The sequence below is a fragment of the Mirounga leonina genome, unplaced genomic scaffold, assembly GCF_011800145.1.
Source record: "Mirounga leonina isolate KUSES-001 unplaced genomic scaffold, KU_Mleo_1.0 Mir_154, whole genome shotgun sequence".
NCBI classification, from domain to species: domain Eukaryota; kingdom Metazoa; phylum Chordata; class Mammalia; order Carnivora; family Phocidae; genus Mirounga; species Mirounga leonina.
In genome coordinates, this window is record NW_023270389.1 from 10,562,811 (window position 1) to 10,584,724 (window position 21,914).

At 45.4% G+C, this 21,914-nt stretch overlaps 1 protein-coding gene across 2 annotated transcripts in view; it reads left to right on the plus strand.

Annotated features, from left to right (window-relative positions):
• The first annotated feature begins 4,522 nt into the window (after positions 1–4,522).
• Positions 4,523–21,914, plus strand: part of DUSP10 (dual specificity phosphatase 10) — a 39,951-nt gene continuing 22,559 nt past the window's right edge. Inside the window, exons 1-2 of one of the 2 annotated variants that reach the window (XM_035010085.1) lie at positions 4,523–4,726; positions 6,909–7,762. In XM_035010085.1, coding sequence (XP_034865976.1) covers positions 6,952–7,762 — 811 coding nt within the window. In that variant the 5' untranslated portion in view covers positions 4,523–4,726; positions 6,909–6,951. Of the gene's footprint in view, positions 4,727–5,684; positions 5,710–6,908; positions 7,763–21,914 lie in introns of those variants that run through there. The other variant, XM_035010086.1, reaches the window with a different exon arrangement.

Sequence of the window (21,914 nt, forward strand, 5' to 3'; positions counted from 1 at the left end):
CAAAACAAAACAAAACAAAACAAAACAAAACAAAACAAAACAAAACACCAACCGGAGTTCTTTCTTCAGATGAAATCTTACTTTGGGAGTCTGAGGAACAGAAGAATACATCTCAAGTGGGGGGTGGGGGTGAGGGCACGGTCTCAGAGCTCCTCCAGCTTACCACCGGGGCTCTGGCTTTACCCTTCCCCTGGCACTGGTGTCTCCATTCCCTGCGGCTCATCCTAACACAGTTTGAAAACCACCGGCCTAGATACGCTCTCAGTCCGCTTCGGGTCTAACATTCTGTGGTTCTGGTGCCTTTGGCACCAAAGTGACCTCAAATCAAAGGAGGGATTATAGGCCCTAGAACAGCACTGCCCACACTTTAAAAGACATTAAGTGCATAAGTCTTCCAATTTCCTAATAGCCATATTCTAAGAGGTAAAAAGAAACAGGTAAAATTAATTTCACTAACATTTTATTTAGGGGCGCCTGGGTGGCTCAGTCAGTTAAGTGTCTGCCTTTGGCTTAGGTCATGAGCTCAGGGTCCTGGGATTGAGCCCCACTCAATCACTCAGCAGGCAGTCTGCTTGTCCCTCTGCTCCTCCCCCTCCCCCTGCTCATGTTCTCTCTCGCTCTCGAATAAATAAATAAAATCTTAAAAAAATTTTTATTTAGCCTGACATATCCAAACAGTTCAACATGTAATGGACATAAAAATAATTGAGATAGTTTACATTTTTTACATGAAGTTTTCAAAATCCTGCGTGTATTTTAAACTTACATCACATTTAAATTCGTATTTGTCACATTGCAAGTGTTCAGCAGTCAAATGTGGCAAACGGCTACCGTCCTGGAAAACGCAGATACAGAACCTCACATGTCTCAGAGCCTTTTCCAGAGTCACAGGTTCAACCTACCCATGACTTTAATGAGAAAGATCTGCAGGCCTCCTGTGTCCAAACTCGTGGATAGTGAGACAAGCAGATGGGCCGGCTTCTGTTTTCAACACCCCACAAACACAGCAGTGGCCACCTCTTTTAGGGGATCCTTCTCACCAGCCTTTCTCTGGCCTGGAAAGTGCTTCGGGATGATTCCCCAGGCCGGCCTCAATGACCTCAGCTCCTCGGACACCTCACCTTTCTATCCCTCAGCTCATTCCCCACTTCTTGGTAATTTACTATCACCTTTATCTTGTGATGTATTATTTCTAAGTTTTCTTTAAGCCTTTCTCTGCCTTAATTCTAGTACCTCCATGAATCCATCTCGACCTTGAAGATTATTTTGAAAAGCCAGCTCTCACACCGGTCCCTAACTTCTGCCATCATCCCACACACTTAACCATTTGAGGACACATTAAGGACACCATTTAATTAATACATTTTTTCAACATTATCCATATTACATCTTATATGTTGGCCTAAGTTATCTTCATCTTTTGGCTTTAACACATAGTGCTTTCCACCAAAACAGTATTTTCCTCATGATGTTTGTTGGAACAAAGATATGGCTCAGCATAATCATGTTAGAACACTCAAATACACTGAAGATGCTTTGTTGTTTCTTTGGGACTAAAACTGAACATTAAGTCTTTGCTGGCTATTTCTATACAGATCAGGTTCATAGCCATTGGCTGGCTGGTATTACAAATTTAAATCTATGGGCAGTACTTCAGATAGTGTTTTCACATTTATGACTCAAAAAAAATGAAAGAAAAGAAACAAAATCACCTCTTTTTGTACAAAAGCAGCTCGGAAGTGTAACGACTGAAAAAAATAGCCATCTGTAATCTGTTTTCTACACTCTATAATTTGAACATAAGCTATACCTTTATAGATGCTTAATTAAAAAAATAATTACATGTTTGTATATGTTAATGATCTGGTAATTCTTCCATGTTTCAAGTTTGATAAATGATGAGGAATTTTGCCATTTTTCCTAATTTTTCAGCTTGGATGGCTTTGACTCTTAGTCAACTAAATTATAATAATCCACTAGTTTGAAACCATAATAAAATAATCATCTCATTAAGTGAGTTAAATTTGTTTTTGAAGTGACATTCCCCTTCTGGGTCTGTGGGAAAAGCTGTTATAAACTCTTCTGCAATTGTATAAATCCCTACTTTGTTTGGGTTTAGATTGTGAGGCATTAGCAATGAATTCATAATCTAGAGATCACAAATGCTTTTAAACAGAGGCACCTAGTTTCTGGAAGCAAGGACAATGCTTTTTTACTGAATGTCTTTTATTAGCGGAGTCATCATGGTGTCCCCTCCTGCCACCCCTTGCCCCCAGCACTCGCACCAGGACTTTTCCCTTTTCCTTCTGGGCTGGGGTGTTACCATTTTACAGATAAATAAATAAACACAGTGACTCTGGATGAACAGACACTACAGATGAGAGAATCAGGACTTAAAACCAGAACTTTCTGACCCTGAATTAGCAAACATTTTTCAATAATTGTCTATGGTTAGGTAAAGGCAAGCTATTAAAGCTCCAAATAGATCCAGGGTAGACCCTCTGGGAACTTCTTTTCTGATTTCTATGAAATTACCCAGAACCAGTTCCTTGGCCAGGACCTGCTGATCCCCAAGGTGTAAGGACCAAAGAAAGGGTGTGCCCTAAGTACTCATTAGTTATCATTAAGGGCATGGATGTGTATGTGTGTTGGTGTGTGAATGCAGAAGGGGCTACCCCAAACCCTTTCCTTTTTAAGATGATTGTTTGCATTTACTGCACGTGGAAACATGGGTGTGAAAGCTGGACTGTATGTGTATGCACATATGTAAAAATTATACATATATTCCCCCCACCCCCACCCCAGAGGAACCAAAGGGGATTTCTCTTAGTAGCTCTTTGAGCGTGTAGCTGGCCAACTCTTGGCATCTTCTGATTTTAGATCTGCACTGAAAGCAATTATATGAATATGTCGCTGCCACTTAGCTTACTTAATAGGCCTGGAGCCTTAAGTAGGTCTCCAAACACCTTCAATCTAGTAAGAGAGAAAACTCATAGCCAAATATTCTATAGTGCTCCTAATATAATGTACTCCATTGTCATTATTAAACTCCTTCGCTTCTGGCTCTCTGAGACAGGAGAGGGAAAAGGAAAAGCTCTATTTCTTGAGGGTTCTTTGATGCAGGCTCTCCCTAGTTCATCTTGTCATCTCCACTCCTCTGCGTACCCCAAGACAACTTTCCCGCAGTTTCCCTGATATTTTCGTGCCCAGGCGCAAGCCGGCCTGCCTCACCCCCCACGCTTTTCCTCGGGACGCATGCCTGGGCCTGCGACCCAGCGGACGGCAAAAAAAAAAGAAAAGGAAAAAAAGGTCTGGAAAACCCAGAGGGGCGACGCCGCCTCCTCGACGCTCCGCTGGCTACACTCGATCTCGTTATTTACACTCCGCTCCAGCTCCTTTCCTCCAGCGGTGGTGTTCCAGAAGCGCCGGGCTAGCTGTCCTCGGCTCGCCTGGGGCCTTGCGGGGTGGCGGGGCGGCGGCGGAGGGCGAGGGGACGGCGGGCGGCAGGCCAGGAGATGGGACCCTGCGCGCCCGGCCGGAGACGCGGCCGCGGGGGTGTGGCGAGCGCACGGCGAGCCCCGCGACGCCCGGCCTAGTGGGCGCGCTCCCTGCCGCTTCTGGCCTGGACCCAGGCCGCCGCCTCTGAGCAGCCCTCCGCAGCGCCGCCTTCGTGCTCCCGGCCGAGCCCCGGGAAGCGGGCGGGGGACGGCGGGGGCGTGACCGGGGCGCAAATGCAAGCGAGTCAGAGGGCGCCGCGCCACTGCCGCGCGGGGTAGCACTAGGGCAGCCAGAGGGGCAGCGACATCTGCGGGCGGGCGGCCGACGCTTCCCGGCGGCGCGGAGCCGAGCGGGGCGGCTCGAAGACGCGGGGCGCAGCTTGGCTGGGTGAGCCTCGCTTTCCGGGGACTGCCGGCCGGCTCGCCAGCTGCGCCCGTGCCCCGGCCCCGAGCGCGTGGCCGGTGCTCGCGGGCCGGTGCGGAAGCGACGCCCCTGGCTGCTCGCTCACGTCGGTCCCACCGCAGGCGGCTCGGCGACGTCTGGGGTTTGTCAAAGCACCTCGAGCGACTAGGAGAACCCGGTTTCTCCACCGGGGGACGGCGATTGTAGTTTCTTGCCTTTAGAAAGTTACTCCGACACTTTTGATCTTCTGTCCTGAGTAGGGAGGAAAAAGAAAGCGCGATCTGCCCCCGGGCTAGGGGCCGCAAGGGGATCCGGGCAAAGGAACAGAGCCAATTTTAAGCCCGAGCTGCGAGTCCGGCCCATTGACACTTCAGCCCCGGAAAGGGTTAACTGCATCCAGCCGGTTCGGTTTACATGTAAATAGAGAGCAGCTGCTCCGCGCGGGCCCCGGCTGGCCCTTTTAAGTTTTTGATTGGTTGCCAATGACATCACCGCCCGTGTTATAACGCTGAGGACCCGGAGCGGCGTCGGATAAACCCTCCTTAAAGAGACGAGGCCACGCCCCCGGCTCCTCCCCCCCCGGCTGTCCATTGGCCGCGGGCCTCTGTGAGGTAGCGGTCAGCTTTCTCCGGATTCCTATTGGCCCAACGTGCCGTCGGTCGGCAGCCGGCCCGCCCCCTCAGAACCTTACATTTACAGTGTAGCAAAAGAGAAAGTAACTATGTTGCTGCTGGAGATCAATGAAGCCGAGTGAATGGGGGCTGAATGGGCGAATCCTTAGCTGAAGCGGAGCGCCAGATGGTGGAGGGCTACACTTATTTCTGAAGTAAGTGGAAGTCACCGCGGCTACTCCTGAGAGCGTGGGAGTGTAAGGCGGGGTGTGTGTGTGTGTGTGTGTGTGTGTGTGTGTGTGATGCGATGCTCACGGGGAACCACAGCAGGTGAGGTTAAAGGGTTCCGGCTGTTGGCTCACGCTGTCCTGTGCGTTTACTCTCTCTGCAGTCTACTTGGATTTGGGGACAAGAAGAAAATGAGGTTTGTTGGGATGCTTTGCGGCAGTTTTAAATGCCAGGGGCTCGTTAGTGTGCTATGTTGCGAAGGGGGATAAGCACCCAAGAGTGGGGAAGTAACATTCTCTAACGACTTAATTTTCTTTCCAGCCACTGCCTAGAGGTGGAAGGACGACTAGCAAGGGAGCGGGGATAGCTTAGTGTTTCTCTGGAGGTTTTCTGGGCCAGTCTGGATGCTTTCACGGGCAATATATACGTCCGACCCTCTGCTGCAGGGATGCAGATCTCTTTATACACTCCGGGCGTGTGTGTGTGTGTGTATGTGTGTATGTGTGAGCCGCGCACTCCGTGTGGAGATGGGGGTCCCAGCCTGTGTCTCCGCGAGCACGCTTATGCGTCCCTCGCAAAGGAAATGGGCTGTTGATCCTGGGACATACCCTACCTGGTAACACAATAGCAAAGACTTTCACCGCTTGGTCCAGCTGGGAAACAGTTAGAGCTTCTGGAATAGTACTTGCTCTTCAAAAAAATACTACGCAAGGGAGGGAGGGAAGGGGTGAGAGGGAGGGAAGGGGTGGGAGGGAGGGAAGGGGTTGAATCCTTCTCTCCCATCCAAAGGTGGGTAAGAGAAACCTGAGTCCGTGGGGATCTGTGGACGTGTCGGGTGCGTGTCTCTGTGTGTATGTGCGTGTGTGGATTCTGCCTTTGACACTTTGGCTCTGTGTCGGGGAATGGTGACGGTCCTGTGTAGACTGATGATAGATGACATTTTCCCAGACATCTCTTAAAGTTCGTTTAGGTGAGTGACTCTTGCATGGGGTTTGGTTTCTCTGAGCATGTCTAATAGAAGAGAAGCCAGCAGGGTCGGATTGTAGAGTGCCCCTGTGCCTACGGGAAGGAAGGAACTGTTCCTTTGCAGGCGTCCCCTCAGGAGACAGGAGATGGACCCACTGGGCAACACTTCACTGCCCCCTTTAACAGGGACCGGCTAATTGGGAAGTCCTTTCTATGGAATTCATCCTCTTCAAGGGGCGGGGGTCTATCTGTGGGGGATTGGAATATTATACACAGTGGCTGCCTCCCATTGAGAGAAGCTCTTGGATGCACAGTCTGTGCCAACAGGGAACTGAAGGAGGGAGCAGAGTTGAAGTGGTCCTTTCCTTAAAGGCAGGAGTGTGGGGGGGTAGGGGAGAAGGGGGGAGATGAGGTGGGCAGCAAAGGAGCAAAGGGTGATGGATCTGCCAGGGTTGGGGGTTACCAGATCTGGCTCCTTGGCCTGAGGCTTTGTTTCAGGACATTTCATTTGTAACAAAAGGGAAAATGCAGATTAATTTATAAGAGACTAACAGGAAACATGGGAGGTTTTAATGTGACTATGTTGTGCTTTTCAAAGGAATGCAAAGCAAGAATAGCTCCTAGTTAAAGAGATTCACTTAGGGGGATACTTCCATTCTGATTTGCAGAAAGTTGCCATCCGCCCCTGATGTATATTTAGCTGCTGTATATTTCAGTGAGCCATGCCAGCGCTCATGGTCATTCTGTTGCCTTTGCAGTGGGTGAAGGAATTAAATGGAAAGAATGCAAGGGTGGACAAGTGGGTCTTTCTCAGATGGTTGCACTGTGCTTCTGCCCAGGAGATGAGGCCTAGAATAGATGCCTCTGAAGAGCCTTCCTTTCTGTCTTCAGCTTTTCTGATTCTTTGTGCTTGTACTTTCTCCGAGGCTGAACTTCCATGTAGGTCAATGAGAGGTTGTTCATCAACATTTGTGTAGACCATACACGGAACCTTAGACTTAGTCACCAAGTAGGTGGGTGCCGTCAGGTCGACATCCTCTTCGAATCTATAAAAATGAGCTTCGGGCTTTGAGAGTGGCACGATAAAGGGCCCTTAGGACAGCTTCACTCAGAGGGATGCAAAGGCCTTTCCTAGGGTTTGGATCAGACTGCCTTTTGTGTCACGTGACTTTATTCTTTCTTTCCCCCTCCCCTTCTTTACAGACTGTCTTGAGTTCTTCTTCAGTTGCCAGTTCTCAGCCTCCTCATGCCTCCATCTCCTTTAGACGACAGGGTAGTAGTGGCTGTGTCTAGGCCCGTCCGACCTCAGGATCTCAACCTTTGTTTAGACTCTAGCTACCTTGGCTCTGCTGCCCCAGGCAGTAACAGCCACCCTCCTGTCATTGCCACCACCGTCGTATCCCTCAAGGCTGCGAATCTGACGTATATGCCCTCATCCAGCGGCTCTGCCCGCTCCCTGAATTGTGGATGCAGCAGCACTAGTTGCTGCACTGTGGCAACCTACGACAAGGACAATCAGGCCCAAACCCAAGCCATCGCCGCCGGCGCCGCCACCACCGCCATCGGAACCTCTACCGCCTGCCCTGCCAACCAGATGGTCAACAACAATGAGAATGCAGGCCCTTTAAGTCCATCAGGTGGGGTGGGCAGCCCTGTGTCGGGGAACCCCAAGCAGCTAGCCAGCATCAAAATAATCTACCCCAATGACTTGGCGAAGAAGATGACCAAATGCAGCAAGAGTCACCTGCCGAGCCAGGGCCCTGTCATCATCGACTGCAGGCCCTTCATGGAGTACAACAAGAGTCACATCCAAGGAGCTGTCCATATTAACTGTGCCGATAAGATCAGCCGGCGGAGACTGCAGCAGGGCAAGATCACTGTCTTAGACTTGATTTCCTGTAGGGAAGGCAAGGACTCTTTCAAGAGGATCTTTTCCAAAGAAATTATAGTTTATGATGAGAATACCAATGAGCCGAGCCGAGTGATGCCCTCCCAGCCACTTCACATAGTCCTCGAGTCCCTGAAGAGAGAAGGCAAAGAACCTCTGGTGTTGAAAGGTAATGCCCCTGTTCCCCTCCCAAGCACAGTCCCGGTTAGCCTGGGTTCACTTTGGGTTTTGTCCTAGAAGTCCCAGCATTCTCCTTACCCTGGCTACACGAGACCAAAATAGACCTTCTTCTTCTTGTCTTCCCTTCTTTGCCCTTAACTGTTTTGCTGTAGTGAGAAAAACCAGTCACACTGAACCAGAAGCCAGAAGACCCGGGTTCTAGTCTCCATGCAGCTTCTCATTCGCACTATGTGAGCATTTCACCTCTCTGAGACTATTCTCTCATCTTTTAGACGGGCTGTCTACCACCAGATGGTATCTCAAGTCCTAGCTGGTCTGGTGGCTCTATTCCAGTCAATAACCAGTTGGAAAGTTGTTGTCTCTCAGATTTAACCAAAGTGAATGGAGCGGAGGAAGCAGCAACTATGGTGAACCACAAGTAAGCCTTCAGGTTCCAGTGCTTTTTTATGGGAAATCTTCTTTCTCACCTCTGACCAGCTTGGCTTTTATATGGTTTATAAAGTGACCTTCAAGAAGGGCAGAGATCCTTACTGTAAGGCCCCCCTTAAAAGCGTAAGTGTTGTACCAACAACATCGATTCTTCTGCCAAAGCTCCAAGGGGACAGAGACATTTTTATGAACTACTCCTCAGCCCGTTGTTCTTTCTGGCCTCATCTGACAACCACTGGCATCATGGCTCCTCCCAAGATGGGGTGGTAGGTCACTTGGCCCCTTACACTGAATACAGAATAACTCTGATTTTAGTGTTGCTGAGCCCTGGCAGGAAGAATTAATTACCCACTGTTTTCTGAGCTCCTTCCACACAGTGTTGCCTAACACAGCAAGCGAGCCTTCATCTCATATCTATCTGACTCGCTCCTCTTTGCCCTCAGATATTGTCCTTTGGGGCACTACACACCACTCTTTCTCGTTGGTGTCTTCTGTCCTTTGACGGCAGTGAGAGATGGTCATCTTCTCTCTTTTCTTCTCTTGTTTTGAGCTAAGGTACACAGTTTGTGGGCCACATCACCACCAAGTCTCCTGAAGTGTGTTGACCGGAGGTATTGCTGTGTTCCTTCGAACACCTTGCATATTTAAACTGCAACAGGCCATTGAGATGAGCAAGTTAGTTGTTTTGTCTTTGTGTGACAGCTCTGCCATTCTCCTTCTTGTCTTCCCAGTGATGCATTCTGCCTTTTGTTAAGTAGCATTCTTGGAAATATGGTTCTGAATTACTTTGATAAGTTCCTCCCTCCCCCTCCCCCTCCCCCCATCCCATCCCCTCCTGATCTCCTTAGGCTCAACTGCCACAAAGGCACAACTTTTCTTAGGGCTGGTAGGCTCTGGTGGGAAGGAGAACATGATGGAGGTCATATCCAGAGAGTTTCAGCAGGGCCTGGGTATTTTTGTTGTGGTTGATGATTTTTCTTAGGGTTACAGATACATTCAGATTTCCTCTGTGTAGCTCTGTATTTTATTGTTTTCTATCCTTGTTTGGTTGACTTTGAGTGATTCCCAGTAGGCTTACCCAGCTAGTGTTCTCTCACCATGATCTTGACTTGTTTTGTCTTTTTCGGATGAGAAAATACAATCCACAAATTTCTCATTTGTAATGGTTTGTCTTGGGGAGCAAAGAGGGAGGTTGCCCGTGGTCTGGCGGGTCACCTCTTTCCTCATGTAGAGTTGATGTTAGGAAAAACCAGACCTTTTGTGTCTATATGATTTGAGGACAGGCATCAAACAATACAGATTAAGATGACCCTGGACTTGAACATGAGGGTGATTAGGCGGAATTGGAGATCTAACCCTCTCATTTGCAGCGGACATTGTTGTGTTTGGGGGTGGCCTGTCAATCGCTGGGAAATGAATCTCCTGGGTGCTACCGATGAAAGTGGGGTTCCTCCCCTGTGGATGCAGCTGAGAAGTCCGGGCAGCCTGGGCTTGTTCCTCAGTGTCAGTGAAGTAAGATTGCCTCAGTGGGGCGGGGCCGGACATGCTGCTGACCTCACCACTGGGCACCCCGGGCGGCTGCGGTGAGGGCTCGTCATTTTCAGGTTGGTGAGACACAGCGGCGGTTGACCTGGAAGACGCGCTGGTGGTAGAGGTTGGATTCTTTGTAGCTTTGGGGGCTTTTTCTTCAAATATCTGGGAATTTGATTGAAAATAGACAATTTAGGGGCAAAAGGGTTGGTAATTTATTTATTATTGTCGTCATTATTATTTTGGTCTCTTTTGGGGGAATGGCTTGAAATGGGGACCAAGATGGGGAAAAAAAGGAGAGCGATCATAATTAGGATGTCCCTAGCTATGCTTCATCTGGGTATACCAAAGGTTAATACCATAGGACCATGGAGGTGAAGAATGGGGTGGGCATCTCTCAGAAGGCATGGCCAGCGACTTCTCCCAAGTTCTTGAGTGGATCAAGCAGACCATTCTGGTCTGGCTTCTCTGCTGAGGTTTATTATACTAATCCTCCCTGGGTGATGCAAGATTTTATTTTAGCAGAGTGGTAGTGGTACCATTTTGGAATGAGTGATTTTTTTTTTTTTTTTTTTGCAGGGAAGCTATGGTGGTGAAGATAGTTAGAATCTAAGGTAGAAACTTTGAAGGCCTCATTAATTTATTTTCAGAGATTTCAGTACAATGTCGGGTAATTTATGGCTGGCCCAACTGATTCTCTGGTTTATGTTTGTAAACACCGGTTGCTACCCTCCCCTGTCCAAGTTTTATGTCCCCCCTGTTTCAGTGCCACGTTCTCCATTTTTGGTACTGCCTGTCAAGTAGAGCGGCTGCTCAGTTACCATTTTAGTAATGCTGTGTCAGGTTGGGAAGAAACTGATCAGAGGCACAGAAGCCCCTGGGATTAAGTTACTGTTCTAATTTACAGTCCCCTCCCTGTTGTGACCTATGTCTAAATCCATGTTTTATTCTCCTCTTCCGAAGAATAAATGGCATCAGACCAGTGCTTCTACTCCTCCTGGTGAAAATGATCCAAATGCATAAATATTTAGGGATTTGCAAAGACTTTGAGAGAATTACAGTCTGTTTTACCCCAAGTTGATTTTCAGTATGATTTCTAACCAAACTGAATAAGAAGGCTCTACAGTTCTGGGCCTCCCATAATGAGAGCTACCATCTTTGTTTTGATGTTTATAAGGTACCCTTTCTTTTCAGGAAAGCTGGAATCAGGAAAATAATTTATCATTTACCTCTGTTGGAAAGGATAGTCACGGCCACCTGCCTCCTCCTTAAAGACCTCTATGCCTTTAAAACTTTTATTATAAGAATTTTCAAATATATAGAAAAGTAGAAAAGAGTATAAAGAGCACCCATATACCTACCACCCAGATTAAACAGTTGTTTATATTTGCCCGATTGGCTTTCTCTTCCTTTTTTGGTTGTTGAAATATTTTATAGTATAGACAACATTTTAATGTATTCAAATATGTTTCAGCTTTCAAGTTACTGTTTTAGAATTAATAAGGCTGTGGACATTTTATAGGATAGTACAGACACATTTTCACCCTAAACACTTCAGTATCGTGTGCCCCCTCTTGAGAGTTTTTCAAATTTCGATTTCCACTGTGACTAGCTGGCTCTCAGGTCTGTGGAGAAGCAGCTCTCCCTTGGAGTGGGAGGGTTCCGGGCACCTCCTCGGGGGGCTGTAGCCCCCCCTTCCAGGTGGCTATGTCAGGGCCCGGACCTGTACTTGCTCCATGCACTGGGGGAGCACAGACTGCTGACCCATTCAGTCCCCCCCACGGACCTGCTGCTGCACGGGCGGTGTTCAGTGGGGAGCAGGAGAGGAGAGACCATCACTTCAGGAGGCTGATCCATACGGAAGATATGATAACACAGGGAGTTCGATTTTTAGACTATAAAACCTTCCATCCTAATTCCTGAGGAGTAAACCACACAGAATGCACATTCTTCCATAATCACAAAGGATTCTGAAGTAACACTTAGAGGCAATATTGAGTTTGATGACAAAGGGAAAGGCTATGCTCAATAATCGGAGACCCCGCGAAAATAGTCTATTTCTGCTTTGTTTCTCGTGGGGGAACAACAGCTTTCCTCTGGTCTTGCAGGATGTTATGAGGAACTTTTTTAAAGATATGTGAAATAAAGACATACCTCCTATAATCACAAACTTAGTGTTGTTATTCTGAGCCTCTGCTTAACATCCAAACATGCCGAACATTCGCCTTGTAGCAAATGGTGGGGAAATTCATGCAGGATTTTGGATCCAGTCTGTCTGATTCTAGTCTTGGTCCCCTCATACTAGCCATGTGCCCCGGGGCAAATTGCTTCATCCCTTACTTCCTTAATTTCCTCATTTATAAAAGAGGATGTAACAACAGTTATGTTACAGTGTTAGTCTAGGAATCGAATGATGTCATGGGCACAAAGTGCCTCGACCAGTTTTCATATGTGGTGAGCGCTCACTAAATGTAGCTTCATATTATTATTACCACTGGTTGAGCAGAAATGATGGCACCAATAAAAAGGCAATCTGGGCTCCTCTTCCAAAGGAGTATAAGTAGCAAGCTAGGTATAGCAGTGTGTGTGTGTGTGTGTGTGTGTTTGTGTGTGTGTGTTGCCATGGCCTAAAAATAACTTGGTGACTGTTCCCTAATTTAAGTAGCATACGGTTGGAGTGCCAAGTAATTATAAAAACATGTTGGGTCAAGAGGCCAGAGTTATTTGGGCATATCCTAGAATTATTTATTTGTGGGGGAATTTGTAAAAATGTGATGGTAAGTCTGTCCAACTAGTGTCCCATAACTCAATAATGAAAGTAGAAAACTATTAAGCTTCGCTTTTTCTGGCCTCTCATCAGGCTGATTTATTTTTGGAATAAGGATTGTAGTCTGACTATAAAAGGGCAGGTAGAAGGAGGGGGGAGTGTGCTTCATTTTCACAAGTTCTCGAAGCTTTGAGTTGTGATGAGATGGCGTGTGAAGGAAAAAGGAGGGAACCGTGGGAAGGGCTGCTCATTTCTGTAAGTGAGACCCGATCCTTTTCTCTGAACTGGTTCACAGTGGCCTGTACTCTGAGCTTTTGGATATACTATCCTGCTTCCTAATTAAAATGTAAGTGGAAAGAAGTAAGTGAGCTCTCTCCCCCATCCCTGTCCTTGTTTTATCTGTTCCTCATTCACTGTGTGCTCAGCAAAGTGGAGTTTAGCCCACTTACACTTGAATTCAAATCTAGGCTTTTCTATTGACCAACTGTAGGTGTCTTTGGGGAGCTCAGGTCACCTCCCAGAGCCCCACTTGTTACTCCACTGTAAAAGAGGGATAATTCAAACATCACAGGATGGACTGAGACAACGGAAATCAGGCGCCTGGTACATAGACAGCTCTCAATAAAGCAGCCACTGGGCCCTGTTCCCCTACCCCTGTGCCCTTTCAGATCCTCTTAGGTTGGACATTGGTCAGCGGGGAGGATGGCAAGTTGTTCTAAGCACAGTACTATGGGAGCACGTTAATATCAACCACTTGTCTTTGCCAATTCAAATCAGTTAAGTTAACCATCTGGCTTGTCAAGGACAAGTTCAAGAAACTCCTTTCCTGGCAGCAGTAGATAATGATTTTAGATTAGAAAAAGGAGAATAAGGGCAGGGAGGTTTGACAAAATCACGGGAGCAGAGAAACTCTGCAAAGCCTGTGGCATACACCCTCAGAAGCTAGGAGTGAGCCTTTGACCGGAAGCCAAGGCAATGCTGCTTCCTTAGACTCAGTGTTGGCAGCACTCAGGCTCCCTGCCCCAGCCTGGGGGAGCAGTTTGGGCATAAAAATGCGTCAGTTTGCAGGGCCTAGGCAATTGACTTCAAGTAGGTGGACAAGGATACACTCCACATTAGGGATAGAAATTCTGATCCCATGGGAGGTCTTCTCACGTTCTTTGAACTCAAGCATCCCAGTTTTTAGTATAGGAAGGAACTTTAGAGGCCCCCTCATCCCCAAAGTTGTCCCTGCAAAGTTGTCACTGGAATCCGCTGGGGCGATTTAAAACCTACGATGATCAATTCCCACCTCTGGAAATTCTGATTAAATTGGTCTGGGGGTACAGCCTGTGCATCAAGAGTTTTAAAAGCTTCCCCGGTGATTCTGACATGCAACAAAGTTTGAGAACCATTGATCTAATCCAGTTTTCTCATTATGCAGTTCCTGAAATGGGCCTGGAGAGATTTAACTTGCCCAAGGTCACATGCATGATTAATTTTAGAGTCTCGGTCCTTAGTGCTAAAATAGGTCTTGCCAGGTTGATAGAGTGTGTGTGTGTGTGTGTGTGTGTGTTATTATCTAATGATAACAGTTATCTACTGTATAGCATACAAATATGAAATAATATATTTAATTAATCATTTTTAGTATTGATACCCTTTTTGTTGAATTTTGAGATTTCAGTCTAGAACTATAGGGACCTAAGTCTAAGCTCTTTTGAAACCAGCAGCTCATGGTCCTGATATTTGCCTGGGTCCCAGAAATTTAGGACAATTATTAACATCAATTTAAACTCATCTTCTGGGGAACTTAATGGTTTAAGAATGAGCTGGAAAACACGCATCAAAATGCACCCTTGTACCAAAGTATCTCAGGTTCCTAGGGACTCTTTGGTATGTTGGTCTCCATGGAGGTACAGCCTGTGGGTAGAGGAGATTCATTCATTTGTTCAACAAATACTACTGAATGCCTTCTGCATGCTGGTCCCTAGTTTTCAGGCTGGGGACTCTGCTCCCAGGACCCTTATAATCTAAATGCTAGAATGAGAGTAGATACAGACCAGGCCAGTATTCCAGATCTTTCTACCTTGGAGATCATGTACCTATATTTTTCATCCTCTTGTCCTACACAACGTTGTTCAGGGAGCCGTTCATCTTCAGGGGTGTCATTCTCCTGGGAAGTACATGTTTGTGAGGCATTTGGCCTTCCTTTCTTTTTCCCTTGCAAGATAAAGTCTGGCTTTTTCTAATAAGAACATCTTCATGGGCCAACAGAATTTCTTTCCAAAGACTTGATCCAAAGAGAAATGATTTTTTTTTTTAAATTGTTGGTTTTTAATGGAAAAGGGAATATACATTCTCTCTCTGCCTTAGAAGCTCAAGGCTGGCAGGCCCTCTCTGTGCATTAGAGTGGAACTTTGTAATTTGGACCTCACTAACTTTGGACATGTTGCTGATAGGAACACGGCTGGTGTTTATTTTTTCCTGCATGCTATTTATGAAAAGAGGGCATGCTAAGCAAACAAGCATTGTCCATGATATTTCAAAGACAAGGTTTTTGCCTGCTCAAGAAAAAGAAAAAAAAAAGTTTGCAAGTACAATTAAAAACCACTCCAGGAGACAGGGCCGGGATAAAAACACAAGTCTGTCGTCTCAAAGCCTGTGTTATTTCCCCTGAACCATGTGGGTCCCTCTTGGGCAAAGTTCCATTGGCTACATTTGCATATACTACCTATTCTGCTATACTCATATTGTATAACCTTACTAATTCAGAAAAATTGGAGGGAAGAGAAAGTGATGAGTATGAATCACAGCCTGAATTTTACCGTACATTTAGAAATACACCTTTTATTTGACGTTGATGTGTATTTTCTAATTATGAAGTCTTTGACTCTGAGATGTTTTCATCCATAAGCCAAGAGGAAGATTGAGTAATATCCTTTTTTTTTTTTTTAGTTTATGCCTGTTTCATCTATTATTACTTAAAAGGTGTGGGGACATATATATATACACATATACATACATATATACATTCCACTCCTCTACCCCAGCAAGACCCCTATTTTATGTGTAACTGAAAGGAAAAGGAACCTTGAGTCTCTGCTCTTGGATCAGGAAATGAGTGGTGCAGCCCGTACTTTCATGGAAGATAAAGGCTGTTACCCCTAGCCCTGCCTCTGGCAAAGTGGAAGATCACCAACAGGAAGCAAAGGGTTTGTAGATTCATCAAACTATCTGTATTGCCTTTAAGGTTTTACTTTCAGTGAAGGCCTCCTCATCTTATTTTCACCTTCTAAGACTCGAATTTCATGGAAAACAAAACAAGGCCAAACTTCCTTGGGGCTCCACCAAAGGGTTTCATTTTCTTTGTCTCGCCACCCAGATGGGACCCCCGTTGGGCATCTGTTGCCCAGTTTCTCAACCAGGTAAATAGATAAAACTACCTGATCCAGGGGTCGTGCCCCGCTGGTGCCCCCTTTGAGGCGTGTAAACCTCTTGGGTTATGAGTGAGCTCAGCCGATCTTAGCTGGTGTCTGCAGGTGACGAGGCAGTCAGCACTTTCTGGCAGAGCGTCGCTCTCCAGTTTCCTTTACAGTTATTCTATGGAGGGAATCACCCCACATAGTTTGAATCATGGCCCCAAGGTCCACAACCACTGGGCTAAACATTACCAGCTGTTGCTACTGGCAAGTGAAAAGAAAATCAAGAGGGGGGAGTGGCGGGAGGGGCAGTAGAATAGAAGGAGCAGAACAGGGTGAGGGGGGAGGATCCCCTGGGGGGTACAGTGACAGGACCTTCCTGGTCCTGGACTTGAGTCCTGGGTTCTAATGTTCAAGACAGTACATTATTGTCATTAGCTACTGGAATGTCTGCTTCCTTCTTAAAATAATAAGTCTAGACACAGACTTCTAAGTAGGGAGGGGGGGCTTCCTTGGAGGGATAGGGGGCATTTTCTTGGGTCTTGTATTTCTAGTCTTATTAAAATAGCATATTATTATGATAAGACTTTATAAGAAGGGTTTTATGGTTCTCATGAAGTGATAATTTAATCTGACAGCAGAACACTATTTAATCACATATAACTGCTCTGGGTCTGGCCAACCTATCATTCCTGAAATTAAAAAAATTATTTCCCAGATAGTTTGGGAAGTTGGGCATCTGGCAGTCATATCTGTGTCTTATTTTGTTCCCAGCGCAGCTTCGTGAGAGATGTTGTAGATCCCTAGTTTTACAGATGCAGAGTTTGAGGAACAGATTCAGCATTTTCTCCCATGTTATTAACTAGTGAGTTGGTAAACAAGAATGGAACCCCAGTTCTTAGGATGTTGAGGCCTAGGTTCCTTCTAAGCTGGCTGCATGCTTATTGATGAGTGAGCTATAGATCTCATTCCTTATGGTTGCTCTAACTGTGCTTTATCTCTGAGGTGCCCTAAGTTATATTACTCTTCCCTCCGCTCTGTTTTCTTGTATACCCTCAATTTAATGGCACCACTAAGAAAATTGGCCCACTCTGTGTTCTCCGAGAAGAGCTGTCTTCCCTGTGACCTTGCTCTGAATTATATGTCAGCTTTTCGCAACTTCAAACTTTGGTGATGGCAGAGGCTTTTAAGGAGTAACAGATTGAATAAAGAAACTTTGAAAACTGCAATAATTATCTCTAACATTTATGAAATGTTTATTATATACCAGACTCAGTGCTCAAAGCTTTATATCTCATGATAACACTCTAGCTTATACGGGAGTGACTGAGACTCAGAGAGGTCCAGGTCCTTGTCCAAGGTCATTCAGCTGTTAGAGCCTGGGTCCAGCACTGTTATGCTTCTGCTGGGTGCATATTCAATGTAGAGAACCTTCAGATGCATTCTTCTAGTAGCCTATGGATATGGGGGTGATGTTCCTTCTGTTCATATTAATATATTCACTTTCTAGAGGGGGAATTAGATGAGCCAGAAGAAAGATAGGTACAAAGTTAGATATAGTGAATAAGAAGAATGTATGATGGAATATGTGATATGATGTATGGTATGAGATGATATATGACGACATCCCCAAGACTCTAATACTCAAAGGTATTTGATTGCTTTATATTCATTATCCATTCTATTAGTGTGGATAATAACATTAACTGTAGATTCCTCCCCCCCACCCCCGAATTGTATGAGGAAGGAATTTCTAGTAGGGTTATCATTATCCTTTGAGAAAGTTAATTCTCTGGGATGAGTGAACAGAGATCTTATTGAACTATTTGCTTTTTATTATTTTTCTCTTCTGCTTCCTTCTCCTTTCTTATCTTTCTTCTTCCCTTCTACAGCCTAAGCCTACAAGTACAGCTCAGATCATCAGGGAGTATGGCAGGGATGAACCCTAGAAAAAGCCTAGCTGATACCCTTGAAGGCTGGCAGAACAGACCCCCGGGAACCTGGGCCAGAAGCAGCATTCATTCAGGCAGAATTATTGAGCATTTGTTCCAACTGTCCCATTTTACAGATGTGAACACTGATGACTTACCCAAGAGCATCTAAGTAGCTGGTAGCAGAATTAGCATAGGATCCATGTTTCCTCACTTTCGGTTCGGTAATTTGTTTTAACCCCAGTGGGAGCGTAATCCTTTGGTTTGTATCCGAGTTGTTATTAAGAGAATCTTGGGGGTCCGTGTGTTTGGCCAGATTACTCCATGTTTTCGTTCCCTTTCCCTTTGTAGTGAGCTTAGTATGTGATTTCTCAATGAATCGGTCTGCTGATTTGTGTTTGTCGTCACTCTTCTTCAGAATTTAAATCTCTCCTAGCACACCAAGTATAATAGGGAGGTTAACCACACAGATTCCAGAGCCAGACTGCTGAGTTTGAATTCTGACTTTGCTGCTTAGTAGAAGCATGAACTTGAGCGCATTAAATTTGGTGTGCCTTGGTTTTCTTATCCATGAAATGGGGAGGGTAAGGATACTTTCCTGGTGGAATTAATTGAGGATTAAATTAGATAACACGTGTACAAGTGCTTTGGACACTGCCAGACACATAACGACTAGCATTTATTAAAAATGTCCCATAATTATAATATGAAATAGCTGCAAGAATAATTCATCATTGTCTATTTATGTCCAGGGGTTATATGGGTGATGTAATTCAGAAAAATGAATCAACATTGCCCCTGGTACAATATAAATAGAAAGAACTCCTTAATGCTTGGTAGATTTTGGTTTAAAGGTTTGGAAAAACCCAATGGGGTGGATAGATAAGTACATCGTGATTTTTTCTGAATCAGTGCCATACTGGAAAATTATAGACTCTTTCTCTGTAAGGAAATCTCAAAAAGTAAGACTCAGCAAAGACTCAATTATATACCCATTGTTGGAATATCAAGAAAATTTTAGAAAGGAGAAAACAGATGATATACTCATCCCCCTGCCTGGCCTAGTTTCATTTTTACATATTCTCTTCATTCTTTACCCATATATGTGCATATTTTGCAGAGTTTCTCATATGGAAACTGAAATTCATTTTCACTTTATATTGCACGTAGTTTTGCTTCCCTCATCACCAGCAGATTTTCTTTTAATGTTAAAACATGTCTTATTTTATGGATTCCTCACATTTTACTTAACTAATCTGCCTATCGACATTAAGATTATTTCCAAGTTTTTTGGTCTTATAAGAGAAACCTCTTGAGGGACTCCCTTGTCTGGAATCTTCTTCACCTCCGCCACCCCCCAACCTTGAAGAACGGAGGCTAGGGCCAGTTACCTTGGCTTTATATTGTGCATTCCTGCTTTTCTCTCCAGAATATGAGAACCAACTACCCAGCAAAGTTACCGATTTTTAGGGAAGTTTTTGTCCTCGATCGTAGGTCTGCACACGCATCTCAACTGTGTGTGTAGCACACGTCCCCGAATAAGCCGCGTGTTGTAAATCTTGGGCTTCTGCTTTGGTGGACAGAGCGAGGCAGTGTGGAGGCGCCAGTCAGCACTTTAAGAAACGGAAGCCATTGTGGAAGTGGACGATCTGGCAGGGCCAACACCACCTCGTTTCATAAATATGAGTCACCCCCAGTTTCATGCTGCTGATAAGACACTCTAAAAGGGACATCATTACAGTAACAGCACAAAGAGTTAGACTTTGTGAGATGCTGAGTAATATGTGTTTCTGCGCTCCTCCCTCTTCCCCCCTTCTCAGACCCTGGGATTTTAGGGCAGTGTTGAAGTCGTCCGAGTGTTTAAGCAAATGCAGTCGAAAGAACACATCAGAATGGAGAGAAATTCCCATTAGTTCTTTTTGCCAAATTGAGGTAAAATGCCCTTTAAATAGGAGCTAATTCTCTGACAGATAATTAGCTTGTCTTCCTTGATAAGGTATGTGAATTGGATTGCATTTATTTTAATTAATCTTGCATATTGTATAAAAATGCATTTGTCTGCCCTTATTAGGTGGATCTCTTTATTCCTACCTTGAGGATGGCTGGTACCTCCCACCCCAACTCCAGTGAGATTTGAATGAATTGGATGAACGCGGGGTGTTGGGCAGCTCTCCCTTACAAAAGTTGGGACCCACAGCTGAATGTGGGGTGCCGCCATTAAAAGAGACAGAGCTTTCATATTAATATCTGCATTGTTTAAAACAAAAACAAAAACAAAACAAAACAAAACAAAACAAAACAAAAGCCCTTGAGGATGTTTTGGGACCTGAGAATCAGATGCTACAAAGCTGCTTAAATAATTGCCTTGAAATCCGTCCCCTACTAGTGACATTCTTCTGGATTTACAGTGCAGAACTTTTTCCAGGGAGTGAAGGGTGGGGTGACTGGTTTGGTATACTTAGCTGGTGGCAGGGCAGTGACTCTGGGAGGTGGCCCATGGTGAGGAGGAGCTCCTCAGTGACTCAAGGAGCCTAAACGCCTCTGTATGGTTTTTTTTTTTTTTCCACCCCCCCCCAGCCATTCACAGCTCCTTGCACATCCTCATCTGGCTGCACCGCGCTTTGGGGAATCTTTTCCAATTGAAAGCTACTGCCCACACTCACTTGATTTTGCCCATTTGAAACGTGTGTCGGGGAGATGCGGGAGCATAGGAATAAAAAAGCACACTATGGATTATCTATGCAAGAGCCTCTCTACTCCAAGTTCAAGTGCTTCTTTTCCTGAGAAGAGAGGGGCTATTTCGTGTTCTGTGGAGCTGACTGACATAGTGCGGCTTAGAGCATCTTGGGTTTTGGTCATTTGCCATTTGCCTCTACCCATGTGTGAGCCTGTGCACATACATATATCAGTTCACATTTTTAAATGGGGATGGTATGGCACTGAGCTGTTACTCATTTACTGGAAATAACAACAGCTATGATCTCTATCTGTGCTATCCAATATGGTAGCCAGGAGTCACATGTGGCTCCTGAGCCTTTGAAGTGGGGCTAGTCCGAATGGAGATGTGTCGCATGTGTAAAAAAGACCGCTAGGTTCAGCCTGGAGATGGGCAAGTCTCTGAGACTACAACAGATTTCAAAGACTTTGTGTAAAAGAAGAATGTAAAATATGTTGTTAATAATTGTTTTAACATTGGGGCACCTGGGTGGCTCAGTTGATTAAGTGTCTGACTCTTGATTTGGGCTCAGGGTCATGAATGATCTCAGGATTGTGAGATCGAGCCCTGTGTTGGGGTCCATGCTGGGCATGTGGAGCCTGCTTAAGGTTCTCTCTCTCCCTCTCCCTCTGTCCCACCCCTACCTCTCTCTCTCTCTGTCTCTCTAAAAAAATGTTTTAACATTGATTGCATGTTGAAATGATACTTTTTGGGGCACGTTGAGGTAAGTAAAATATATTATTAATGTTAATTTTATCAGTTGCGTTTTACTTTTATAAATGCAGCTACTAGGAAAATATTTTGTTACACAGTAGCTAGCATTATATTTCTGTTGAATGGTGCTGATCTCTATATAGTAATAACAGTATTATTATCCAGAGCTACTTTTTAGATGAGGACACTGAAGCTGAGAGAGGTTCAGTAAATTGCCCAGAGTCACATAGCAGAAAGCCAAACTCAGAGCCATCTGAATCTGGAGCCCACACTCTTCCCCACCGCTGAACTATATGATAGAGAATTTGTCTGGCTTTTGTCCTTGGTTCCTGGTCATAACCTCTAATCACCCCTGAGCTTATGCTAATGAGATGGCTTATGCTAATGAGATAGCTTATGCTAATGAGATTATTCAGAATAAGGGTGGGCCATCAGGAAGACAAACAATGTGATTAGAGGATGGGAGCTTTGTTATTAGCCAGACCTCCTCCTGGTAAGAAAGAAGGGCTGGAAATTGAGTTCAGTCACATGACCAAATGGTTCAATCAATTATGCCAATGTGATGAAACCCCAGTAAAAACTCTGAGCACAAGAGCTCAGCTCAGCTTCCTGATTAATGAACATGTTGATGTGCTGGGAGGGTGATGGGGTCC